The 12,500-nt window shown below is 47.6% G+C and overlaps 1 protein-coding gene across 1 annotated transcript in view; it reads left to right on the top strand.

The window, feature by feature from the left end:
• The window catches only part of dnah9l (dynein, axonemal, heavy polypeptide 9 like), a 63,584-nt gene that overhangs the window by 30,900 nt on the left and 20,184 nt on the right, over positions 1-12,500 (top strand). The window contains exons 33-54 of the mRNA XM_031558394.2: positions 1-9; positions 364-495; positions 1,143-1,303; positions 1,793-1,949; positions 2,132-2,277; positions 2,615-2,731; positions 3,319-3,457; positions 3,567-3,659; positions 3,747-3,941; positions 4,332-4,409; positions 5,036-5,168; positions 5,994-6,121; positions 6,369-6,517; positions 7,062-7,212; positions 7,530-7,661; positions 8,382-8,555; positions 9,054-9,258; positions 9,450-9,615; positions 9,859-9,961; positions 11,105-11,344; positions 11,656-11,817; positions 12,292-12,485. The exon at positions 1-9 is cut by the window's left edge and continues 99 nt beyond it. Coding sequence (XP_031414254.1) covers positions 1-9; positions 364-495; positions 1,143-1,303; positions 1,793-1,949; positions 2,132-2,277; positions 2,615-2,731; positions 3,319-3,457; positions 3,567-3,659; positions 3,747-3,941; positions 4,332-4,409; positions 5,036-5,168; positions 5,994-6,121; positions 6,369-6,517; positions 7,062-7,212; positions 7,530-7,661; positions 8,382-8,555; positions 9,054-9,258; positions 9,450-9,615; positions 9,859-9,961; positions 11,105-11,344; positions 11,656-11,817; positions 12,292-12,485 — 3,164 coding nt within the window. The remainder of the gene's footprint in view (positions 10-363; positions 496-1,142; positions 1,304-1,792; positions 1,950-2,131; positions 2,278-2,614; positions 2,732-3,318; positions 3,458-3,566; positions 3,660-3,746; positions 3,942-4,331; positions 4,410-5,035; positions 5,169-5,993; positions 6,122-6,368; positions 6,518-7,061; positions 7,213-7,529; positions 7,662-8,381; positions 8,556-9,053; positions 9,259-9,449; positions 9,616-9,858; positions 9,962-11,104; positions 11,345-11,655; positions 11,818-12,291; positions 12,486-12,500) is intronic.

Below are 12,500 nucleotides of genomic sequence, written 5' to 3'. Positions count from 1 at the left end.
AAGAAACAGGTGTGTGTGTGTGTGTGTGTGTGTCTCTGTGTGCGCTCCTGTGCATGTTAGTTTCTGAGTTTGTGTGTGTGTATGACTGAGAATTATGTGGTGTGTGCGTGTGTGTAAGTGTGTGTGTGTGTGTGTGTGAGCTCATGGTGTGAGCTCATGTGCATATCTCTGTGTGCGCTCCTGTGCATGTTCGTTTCTGAGTGTGTGTGTGTGTGTGTGTGTGTGTGAGCTCATGTGCATTTTCATTTCTCTCTGTGTGTGTCTGTCTGTGTGTGTGTGCGTGTGTGTGTGTGTGTGTTTGCACATGCATGTGTGTGTGTATGGAAGTAAATGCATGGCTAATGCTCATCTCCCCTCACCCAGATCACCCAGCTGAACTCCCTGATCAACTTGCTCCTGGGAGAGCTGACCCGCGGGGACCGGCAGAAGGTCATGACCCTGTGCACCATTGACGTGCACGCTCGTGATGTGGTGGCCAAGCTCATCACACAGAGGGTGAGACCTTACACCAGGCCCGCACCAGGCTCGATCTCACAACCTCGGGCACGAGTGGCGGTCGTGCTAGCAAGAAGGCTAACACCCACGGGTGCTACTGCCTGTTCATCACACCTGTCTTAAGTGTCAGGGGGTGAGGTGTACTCAGTGCTCAGCTCTGACGTTTACATTTACGCTTGCTTTTAAAGGCTGAAGGGTCCCTGCACCATGCAAATTCTACCAAAAAACACCTAAAGTCTGCAAAAGATTTTTTCACTTCCTTCCAATTCATCTCTTATTTAGTAACCTGTGTTGTGTGACAGCACAGTCCTGCACCACCTCGGACATCAGGTGGGCGTGCTAGCGGGGAGGCTAAAACCGCTAGTTGATAGCGCCCACCCGCTAGCACGTGTCTTAAGTGTCGAGGAGTGAGGTTTACTCACTGCACAGCTCTGGACCCGCTGGGTACTGCGCCATTTACACTTACAGAAGTTAATGCACATTAAACAACCCTATGTGCCTAAAAATGCCTACTTTGCAAATCTTTCCCCGGCAGGTGATAAACGGCCAGGCGCTGAATGACTAAGAGTATGTGAAGGTGTAAGAGAGGATGTGTGTGGCTGTAGCAAAGGAAGCGTTTAAAGTTGTCTCATGTTCCCCCCGGGCAGGTGATGAACGGCCAGGCGTTTGCGTGGCTGTCCCAGTTGCGCCACCGCTGGGACGAGGAGCTGAGGCACTGCCTCGTCAACATCTGTGACGCCCAGTTCCAGTTCTCCTACGAGTACCTCGGCAACACCACACGTCTGGTCATCACCCCGCTCACAGACAGGTCAACTGCACACACTCATTCACACGCACTCACACACAAATAGACAGACAGACACACACACACACACACACACACACACACACACACACACACACACACACACACACACACACTCGGTACACATTCAAATGCAGCTACCCCACATCCAAATACCTCCTTAGATTCCCAAGACAGACAGACACGCACAGACACACACACACACTCACAACCGCACATCAATATACCTCCTCCCAATACAGACAGACAGACAGACAGACAGACAGACAGACAGACAGACAGACAGACAGACAGACAGACAGACAGACAGACAGACACCTATATACCTCCTCCCAATATTGACAGACAGACACACATGTGTATGTGCATGTGTGTGTGTGTGTGTGATATGTCTTTATGTTGTACTATACCGTACCAGAAATGTCTTTCTTCCTGTCACATGATCAGGTGTTACATCACACTGACCCAGTCCTCTTCCTGTCACGTGACCAGGTGTTACATCACTCTGACCCAGTCCCTGCACCTCACCATGAGTGGCGCGCCCTCTGGACCGGCAGGCACCGGCAAGACGGAGACCACCAAAGACCTGGGCCGCTCGCTCGGAGTCATGGTCTATGTGTTTAACTGCTCAGAGCAGATGGACTACAAGGTAAGGGGAGGCTGTGGTGAGGAGAGGAGAGTCTAGTCAAGTCAAGTCAGTTGGAATGGGTGGTAGAGGAAAAAGTCTCTGTAGTCCATAGGGAACATCTATAAGGGCTTGGCTCTGACTGTCTCTCTGTAGTCCATAGGGAACATCTATAAGGGCTTGGCTCAGACTGTCTCTCTCTGTAGTCCATAGGGAACATCTATAAGGGCTTGGCTCAGACTGGGGTGTGGGGCTGCTTCGACGAGTTCAACAGGATCTCAGTGGAGGTGCTGTCTGTGGTGGCCGTGCAGGTCAAGACTATTCAGGATGCCATTCGCAACAAGAGGCAGAGGTGTGTGTGTGTATGTTTGTGTATGTGTGTGTGTGTGTGTGTGTGTGTGTGTGTGCGTGGCTGTCTGTGTGTTTGTGTGTGTGTGTGTGTGTATGTGGTGTGTGTGTGTGTGTGTGTGTGTGTGTGTTTTCTGAGGTGTGTCTGAGGTGTGTGTGTCTGAGATGTGTGTGTGAATTTGTTCTGAATTCATTGCCATTTTCTACGTGGGGAATGGAGCTGAGAAATGGCCTCTGGCTCCTATGTGGGTTTGGGTGGCAGTGCCATCTCTGCGCTACAGTGGCCCCACGCACTTCTGAGGTTCATCAGTGATGACTCACGCACCCTCGTCCCCCCACAGGTTCCTGTTCCTGGGGGAGGACATCGAGCTGAAGCCCACTGTGGGGATCTTCATCACTCTGAACCCAGGTTACGCCGGCAGAACCGAACTACCAGAGAACCTTAAGGCCCTCTTCAGGTTTGCTAATAGCACCCCCCACCGTTCTCACGTATCCCCTGAAGGCTGTCTTTTAGTGACAACACCCCCCCCCCCCCCCAAAGTTTCTCACGCACGCTTCTTGTCTCTGTGTGTATAACAGTTTTGAGTTGCTCCTCACTGCCCTCTGGTGCCTGTTCTCTATGTGTGCGCTCAAAATAGCTCCAGTGGTCTGTCACAGTCCTGGCTCTTTAGATGGGGAACAAACATAGTGGCTCAGAGCGAGCCATGAACAACTTCAACCAATGAACACATTGCTTCAGGGGCACAGAAGGGAGAGTTGTAATTTAATTTGGCGGTTGAGCTCAAATATCAGAATATCAGAATTTTAGACTCTGCTTTTAAGTTCTTTCCGTCTCTCTATCTATGTCAGATGCACAAATGAAAATCCCTTCTGATATCAATGCCAGACGTTCACCTGCCACAATTTACATGAAAGTTGCAGTACTGAATACTTCTTTCTCTCCTTCCTCTCTCTCTGTTTTTCTGTCTGTCCCCGTCTCTCTCTGATTCCTCCTCTCCCTCTGTTTCTGCCTCTGTCTATCTCTCACTCTCTCTCTCTCCCTTAGGCCGTGTGCAATGGTAATCCCTGATTTCGAGCTGATATGTGAGATCATGCTGGTTGCTGAGGGTTTCATTGATGCGCGTCTGCTGGCTCGCAAATTTATCAGCCTTTACACACTCTGCAAGGAGCTTCTCTCCAAACAGGTATGACAGAGACACACATGTGAACAGATAGAATTGAATAGAATTGAATATAATCGAATAGAATTGAATAGAATTGAATAGACATGTAACACACTGACTTCACCTCCAGGATCATTATGACTGGGGTCTCAGAGCCATCAAGTCAGTGCTAGTGGTTGCAGGCTCACTAAAGCGAGAGGACAGGAACAAGCCTGAAGAGCAGGTAATCATGGGAAATGTAGTTTCGATTAAATTACATAGCTTATTGTCTAAGGAAGAGCCCAGGTGACTAGTTCCCAAATACTCCTAGGTGCTGATGCGTTCCCTGCGGGACTTTAACCTGCCCAAGATCGTGACCAGCGACGTTCCCATATTCCTGGGTCTGATCAGTGACCTCTTCCCGCTCCTGGACGTTCCTCGGAAAAGGGACACAGAGCTGGAGCAGGCGGTGCGCCTGGCCATCTCTGAACTCCGTCTGCAGCCAGAGGAGAACTTCATCCTGAAGGTCTGTGTATGTGTATGTGTGTGTGTGTGTGTGTGTGTGTGTGTGTGTGTGTATGTGTATGTATGTGTGTGTGTATGTGTGTGTATGTGTGTATGTGTGTGTCTGTCTGTGTGTCTGTGTGTCTGTCTCTGTGTCTGTGTCTCTGTGTATGTGTCTGTGTCTGTGTCTGTGTCTCTGTGTCTGTGTGTCTGTGTGTGTGTCTGTGTGTGTGTGACTCTGTGTGTGTGTCTCTGTAATATCTGCAACTCTGTGATATCATTGTGAATTATAAAAGTGTAATGACACTGTCTGTTTGTGGCATCCTCAATTACACTGTGATCTTACGACAGGCTCAAGTAAAGTGATCTTACGACAGGCTCAAGTAAAGTGTTTGTGTCCCTGTCTCTCCAGGTCACTCAGCTGGAGGAGCTGTTGGCTGTCAGGCACTCTGTGTTTGTGGTGGGCGGCCCAGGAACAGGCAAGAGTCAGGTAAAGCCATGACTCTGGTGAAGCACCTTCCCGTCATAGCATTTACCTTACATGATGTGGTGAAGCACCTCCCTTCCATAGCGTTTACCTTACATGATGTGGTGAAGAACCTTCCTGTCATAGTGTTTACCTCACATGATGTGGTGAAGCACCTCCCTTCCATAGCGTTTACCTCACATGATGTGGTGAAGCACACGTACTGCCTCTCACATGAAAGGTCCTTGTAGTCTCTGAGTATGAAGTGTAGTCAGAAGAAAAGGACCTCCAGGCGTTACGTTCTGTAGCTTGTGCTTTGTTGTGGTTGTCATGGTTACAGATCACCCTTTTGGGAAGATTCTGCGTTCTGTGTGAAATAATTGAAAGTCTAATGAGTTGTAGACACTTGTTCCCTTGACTGCTCAGTGTTATATATTCTTTTTTTATATATATATATATATTTATGCTGAGCAATCAAATGAGGAAACAATCTACAACTGAATATGTATATATATATATATATTTACTGTTTCCTGCCTCCTGAGAGTTTTATATATATATATATATATATTCCCGATTTTTTCCTTATTTGATTGCTCAGCTGTGTGATATTGCATAGTAATGGGTCCCATCTCCCTGTGATGAGTCAGATCCTGAAGACGTTGCACCGGACCCACTCCAACATGAGGCTGAAGCCCGTGTGGAACGACATGAACCCAAAGGCCGTCACCACCGATGAGCTGTTCGGGTTTCTGCACCCAGCCACACGCGAGTGGAAAGACGGTGTGTGTTTGTCATTTTGTGTGTATATGTAGTGGAATGTTTTGGAGAGAAAGACTGTATGTGTGTGTAGGAGTGTTCTGGAAGGAAGAGCATGTATGTTACTTGCTTGTGTGCGTGTGTGTCAGTGCTTGTGTGCGTGTGTGTTAGTGTGTGTGCTTGTGTGTTAGTGTGTGTGTGTGTGTGTGTGTGAGAGTGCTAGGAGGAAACATGGCAGTAGAATGAGAGAACTGTGTCAAAGACGGATCTGTACATGAGTGTTAGGAGCGAGGCGGTACTTGAACCCCAGTCTCTAGCTATACTCATGCTCACCCCAAAAGCAGAGAACGGTCAAAATTCTCAGAGGTCACTCTCAGGAGGCAGGAAAGTAAATATATTGGCTTAGAGAGAAACCAGTAGAATATTTTGCTTGGACAGCGAAACCAGAGGCTTGGTACTTACTTGGTATAAAGACTGAGCAAAGACAGATTAAAAAAGGACTACTTAAATACACAGGGCAAACACGACACAGGTGAAGCGCATTCCCTGAAATGACTACATAGAAGTCTCATGGGTCCATCTAGTGGGCAAAAAATCAAAATAGAAGGCCATGTGATTATGACAGTGTGTGTGCCCGAGTGTTTCATAGTGTCGCCATCTAGTGGCCAAAAGTCAAAATTGCAGGCAATGTGATTCTGACAGTGTGTGAGTTTGTCATGGTGTCTGTCGCTATCTAGTGGCCAAAAGTCAAAATAGCAGGCCATGTGTGTGTGCCTGAGTGTGTGCCTATCTGAGTGTGTATACATGTGTTAGTTTGCTGTGTTTTAGCACCATTCTTCTCTCTCCCAGGCCTATTCTCTTCTACCATGAGAGAACTTTCTAGTATGTCTCATGACGGACCCAAATGGATTGTTCTGGACGGGGACATAGACCCCATGTGGATCGAGTCCCTCAACACTGTGATGGACGACAACAAGGTCTGTCAGTCACCATAAATTCAGTATGAGCCAGTGTCTCTGTGTGTGTGTGTGTGTGAGTTTAGGGGTTAGTTACCATGCCAACAGTTGGTGTATATCAATACAATGTCTGAATTCTCCTGTGTGTATGTGTGTGTCTGGCTGTGTCTGTGTGTGTGTGTGTGTTGTGTGTGTTTATTGTGTGTGTATTTGTGTGTCTGTCTTGGTCTGTGTGTGTGTGTGTGTGTGTGTCTGTGTGTGTGTGTAGGTGCTGACGTTGGCCAGTAATGAGCGTATTTCTCTGACCACCTCCATGCGCCTGGTGTTTGAGATCAGTCACCTCAGCGCTGCCACCCCGGCGACCGTCTCCAGGGCGGGCATCCTCTTCGTCAACCCCCAGGACCTCGGCTGGAGCTCGTGAGTGTCATGGAAACAGTCACATTTTGAACATGCTACATGCTTTTTAACATGTAAACCCCCCCCAACACACACACACACACACACGCACACACACACTTCCCATTACTCTGAGAACAAAAAGAAAGCAATCTGTCGGTGTCATTAGCCTTAACAAGTGTTTACTAAACAAGTGTAAATAAGCCTTTCTTGAACATGCCTTTGAGGCAGCAAGCATTTAGTCTGGAACTTAAAACAGTCACATTTTGAACATGCTACATGCTTTTTAACATGTAAAAAGACAGACCCCTCCCCCCCAACACACACACACCTCCGCAAGCATTTCGTCTGAAACTTTTTATCTGCTGACCTATCTAGCCCTAGTTACGTGTTTTAGGGGTCTACTGTGTATATTTCAGGTAACAAATATGTCTATGTTTTAGACCTGGTACTTAACCAGCACATGTAGGTACTTTTTAGGTACTTAAACAGCTTGTATTTCTTTAAGGTAGTATATCCAATGTGTATAATGCTAAGGTGCTTAACGAGAGTATCTGTCGTCAAGGTACGTAACGAGCTGGATTGACACTCGGCAGGCCCAATCAGAGAGGGCCAATCTGACCATCCTGTTTGATAAGTACGTGCCCTACTGTCTGGAGCAGGTTCGCTGCAATCTCAAGACCATCACCCCGATTCCAGAGAACAGCATGGTGCAGGTAGCGCACACACACACACACACACACACACACACACACACACACACACACACACACACACACACACACACACACCACACACACACACATCTAAGGATTCAATTTAGCACGGATCAATCTACACATACAGACATACACAGTGTCACACAAACACACACACCCACAAACACTAAATGATCCAATATTGCACGTATCAGTCTATACACACTCACATACACACACCACACACATACACACACACACACACACACACTCACACACACACCCCTGCAGAGGTAACTGATGGTTGTGTGTGTGTGTGTGTGTGTGTGTGGCAGACCCTGTGCTCCCTGCTGGACTGCCTGTTGATGGAGGAGAACACCCCTCCTGACTCCCCGCGGGAACTCTACGAGCTCTACTTCGTCTTCGCCTGCGTCTGGGCCTTTGGAGGGGCTCTTTTTCAGGACCATGTGAGGAAATACACACACACACACACACATTCACACACACATTCACTGTTTCACACACACACACACGCACACACAGACACACACACTCACACACACACACACACACACACACACACACACACACACACACACACACACACACTCACACTCACACTCTTTCACACACACATTCACACACAGACACAGACACACTCAGACACTATGCTGGTACACACTCACACACATACACACACTCATCACATTGTCCTTTATTGTTGAAAGTAATGATTGATCCAAAAAAAATCCATAACGACTCCTGTGGTTCTGAAAGGCTTACTACGGCGTATAATCATAATGTTTAGTTTGCCCTTTCCTCAGTTGTACAAACAGTACATGATTAATATTCCTTATTTACGATGTGGCCTTTTCCTTACACAATTATATAAATACATATACACAAGGCATATAATGAATGAATTACAGAAAACTATGTTACCGAAAGCTGAACTGTACAACTGATAGAATGCCCTACTGAGTTAACATGATTCTGAACTTAAAATGTCAATGAATAAAAAGCATGAATAAAATGCATAAATACTGATTTAAAACTGATTTAAAAACAAGTTCTGTGTGGTGTCCCAGCTGATAGTCTACCGTGCGTGAATAAAATGCATAAATAAACAAAGTGATTTAAATGCGAGCTGTGTGTTTGTGTGTGTGTGTGTGTGTGTGGTGTCCCAGCTGATAGACTACCGTGCTGAGTTTAGCCGCTGGTGGTGTAAGGAGATGCGGGCGGTGAAGTTTCCCTCCCAGGGCACGGTGTTTGACTACTACATCGACCCCGACACCAAGAAGTTCACCCCATGGAGCGACCAGACACCCCCCTTTGAGTTGGAGCCAGACGTCCCTCTGCAGGTCAGAGAGCTGATTGGTCACATCACAATACAAGACGTCTGATTGGTCATGTCACATTACAAGACATCTGATTGGTCACATCACATTACAAGACGTCTGATTGGTCATGTCACATTACAAGACGTCTGATTGGTCATGTCACATTACAAGACATCTGATTGGTCATGTCATGTTACAAGGAGAGATGAGCGTGGACAATGTTTTGAGAAATAACTTCTGTTACTCTATTTCTTGAGAAGGAGAAAGTCCAATCTGCAAACTGCATCTTGGCAAGGAGAAAAAGAGAGAAAAGAGAGAGGGAGAGGGAGAGAAAGAGGGACAGGGAGATTACCTCATGATCAGTCACCACTCTTTAAACCGCATAACCCATCAATTCCCTCCAACCGCATGATCGGCCACCTTTCTTTAAACCACACAATCAGTCACCGCCCTCTAACCGTAATTTGCGTCTCCCACAATTGCATGAAATCTACCTCTGTGTGTGTCCCCCTGGTGAAGACGGTGCTGGTGCACACGTCGGAGACCATCTGCCTGACGTACTTTGTGGACCTGCTGGTCCAGAGGGGCAAGCCGGTGATGCTGGTGGGCAACGCGGGCGTGGGCAAGACCATCCTGGTGTCGGACAAAGTGGCCCAGCTGAAGGAGGAGTACACCGTGGCCAAAGTGCCCTTCAACTACTATACCACCTCCGCCATGTTACAGCGTGAGTGGTAAACCACACACAGACACAGACACACACACACACACACACACACACACACACACACACACACACACACACACACACACACACAGCTAAAGGAGTCCACAGCTAATGATTGTTATGTTATTGGCAGGTGTGTGTGTGTGTGTGTGTGTGTGTTCTGAATCGGTATGTTATGTTGTTGCCCACAGGAGTTCTGGAGAAGCCCCTGGAGAAGAAGGCTGGTCGTAACTTTGCTCCGGCCGGCACTAAGAAGCTGATCTACTTCGTGGATGACCTGAACATGCCAGAGGTGGACGCCTATGGCACAGTCCAACCTCATACACTCATCAGGCAACACCTAGACTACTCTCACTGGTGTGTGTGTGTGTGTGCCTGCGTGTGTGCCTGGGTGTGTACACAGGTCTACATTTATATCATTGTTCAGGTGTGTGTGTGTGTATGTGTGCCTGCGTGTGTACACAGGTCTACATTTATATCATTGTTCTTGTGTGTGAGTGTGTGTGTAGGCATGCGTGAGTGTATAAATGTATTGTATATGTCCACCTGTACTTATTTGTCAGTGTGTAATTGGTGTGTGTGTGTGTGTTTGTAATTCAGGTATGATCGGCAGAGACTGGTTCTGAAGGAGATCCATAACTGCCAGTACATCACCTGTATGAACCCAACCGCTGGTAGCTTCTCTGTCAACCCTAGACTACAGGTAGGACACACACACACACACACACACACACACAAACACACACACACACACACACACACACACACACACACACACACACACACACACACACACACACACACACACACACACACACACACACACACACACACACACACACACCCTAGACTACAGGTAGCATGGACATCTAACCCCTTCTCTGTCAACCCTAGACTACAGGTAGCATGGACATCTAACCCTACCCCTAACTACAGGTCACTGGTTCAATACCTAGGACAGCTTACCTGTAATGCCAGTCACTTCAGATACAGCTTAATAGTAACAATAACACAGCTATACTATCCGGTGACCATGAACTGGTCTGTTGCACACTATAATCCACACCAACTACCCAAGCCCTCCTTACATATCACATTGAAACAAAGGGCTCTCTACTGGTCAAGTTTGTGACCATGGAGTTGAGAGAAGGTGAAGCTGTAATTTTGGCCTTTAACACAACACTGATTTCCCGGGATCCGAACCTGTGTGGCAGGCTGGATGTCTACCGCTATGCTACGTGGAGATGTGAAAGACTCAGATGCAGAGACTAGGAGAAGTTCAGCTTAGATAAGTTCAAATCAATAGTCTTTACTTGAGTCGGGCAGAAGTATCCAAAACATCAGGGCAAAGAAATCAGAATACATCCAGATAAGGAAACTCAGTGCAGGCAGTAAAACAGTTCCAACAAACCGTATCCAAAAACAGGTAACAAAGTTCTCAGAAAACAAACTCAAGCGCGCAACTCACGCAACATCTTCACAGGGTGTCAAATCAAGACTGAGCAAATACACACAAGATCAGGAGGCTTATATAGGCAAGTAACAAGACTCAGGTGAACATAATAACTCAATAGTGACATAGTGACAAGAATCAAACAGGTGACCAGCAAACAGGAACACTGAGGACCCCACATGGTCAAAAGCGGTATAACAGTCCAAAAAATCCTGACGCACCACAAGTTGGTCTTAAACAGAGTGTTCATAAGTAGTTTATTTCATTCAGCTCTCATCAATTTCTCTCCCTCCTCTCTCTCTTTCTCCCTCAATCTATCTCTCTACCTCTCTGCACCCCCTCCCTCCATCCCTCCTCTCCCTCCCTCTCTCCCTCTCCCTGACCCCCCCACAGAGGCACTTCTCAGTGTTCTCCGTGCACTTCCCTGGTGCAGACTCCCTGGCCACCATCTACAGCAGCATCCTGAGTGCCCACTTCCAGCAGGGCGGCTACAGCTACGGGGTGAGCCGCTCGGTGGGGACCCTCGTCCAGGCCGCCATCTGCCTCCACCAGAAGATGACCCAGAACTTCCTGCCCACTGCTATACGCTTCCACTACATATTCAACCTCAGGGACCTCTCCAGCATCTTCCAGGTGTGTGTGTGTGTGTGTGTGTGTGTGTGTGTATGTGTGTGACTCTGTCCGTGTGTGTGTTTATGTGTGTGACTCTGTCCGTGTGTGTGTTTATGTGTGTGACTCTGTCCGTGTGTGTGTGTGTGTGTGTGTGTGTGTGTTTATGTGTGTGACTGTCCGTGTGTGTGTGTGTGTGCGTGTGTATGTTTGTGTTTATGTGTGTGACTCTGTCCGTGTGTGTGTGTGTGTGTGACCCTGTCCATGTGTGTGTGTGTGTGTGTGTTTATGTGTGTGACTGTCCGTGTGTGTGTGTGTGTACTCGTTTCTCTCAGGGTATTCTCTTTGCGCTGGCGGAGGCTGTGCGCTACCCCATAGACCTGGTGCATCTGTGGCTGCATGAGAGCTCCCGTGTGTACTCCGACAAACTCATGGAGGAGAAGGACGTGGAGCTCTTCAACAAGATCCTGCTCGACACCGGCAAGAGGTATTTCGAGGTAAGAGACCGCCCACTATTCACACCCTTCCAGCTGACACTAAACTTGAACACTGCTGGCAGAGCATCGTATCGTCATGGCAACTACTGGTTATGTTGACATGACACTCACTGGGCACTGATTGTTATAACCATTTATGACAGCATATGACATATGCCGTGACAAGATTATGACGTGGTTAAGTGACTTATGAAGTAGGGTTTATGTGAAGTGTTACCCTAATATTGTATTCATACTATTCGACCACTGAAAAAAATACAAAAGAGATACAATAGAGTTTTCCGAAATGCAGAGCATGCATACTGAGTGTATTCCGAGTATTAAGAATGGCTGTTAAAATGTGTTTTTCAATCAAAGCATTCGTACTACCAAGATTGTTTTGAAAATGTGAAATGTCATCCTTTATTTCTCCTCTCCTCTCCGCTCCCTTTCCTTTCTCTCCATCCATCCATCCATCCCCCCTCCCTGCTGTAGTGTATAGACGAGTCCATCTTTATCCACCAGCCTCTGATCTACTGCCACTTTGCCCATGGCGTGCGTGAGCCGCGCTACTTCCGCGTGTCGGACTGGGAGAAGCTGCACAAGACCCTGAGTGACGCGCTGGAGCACTACAACGAGCTGCATGCCGTCATGGACCTGGTGCTGTTTGAGGAGGCCATGCAACACATGTGAGGGGCACGCCT

Source organism: Clupea harengus, chromosome 21 (assembly GCF_900700415.2).
Source record: "Clupea harengus chromosome 21, Ch_v2.0.2, whole genome shotgun sequence".
Taxonomy (NCBI): domain Eukaryota; kingdom Metazoa; phylum Chordata; class Actinopteri; order Clupeiformes; family Clupeidae; genus Clupea; species Clupea harengus.
This window is presented reverse-complemented; position numbering and strand designations above follow the sequence as displayed.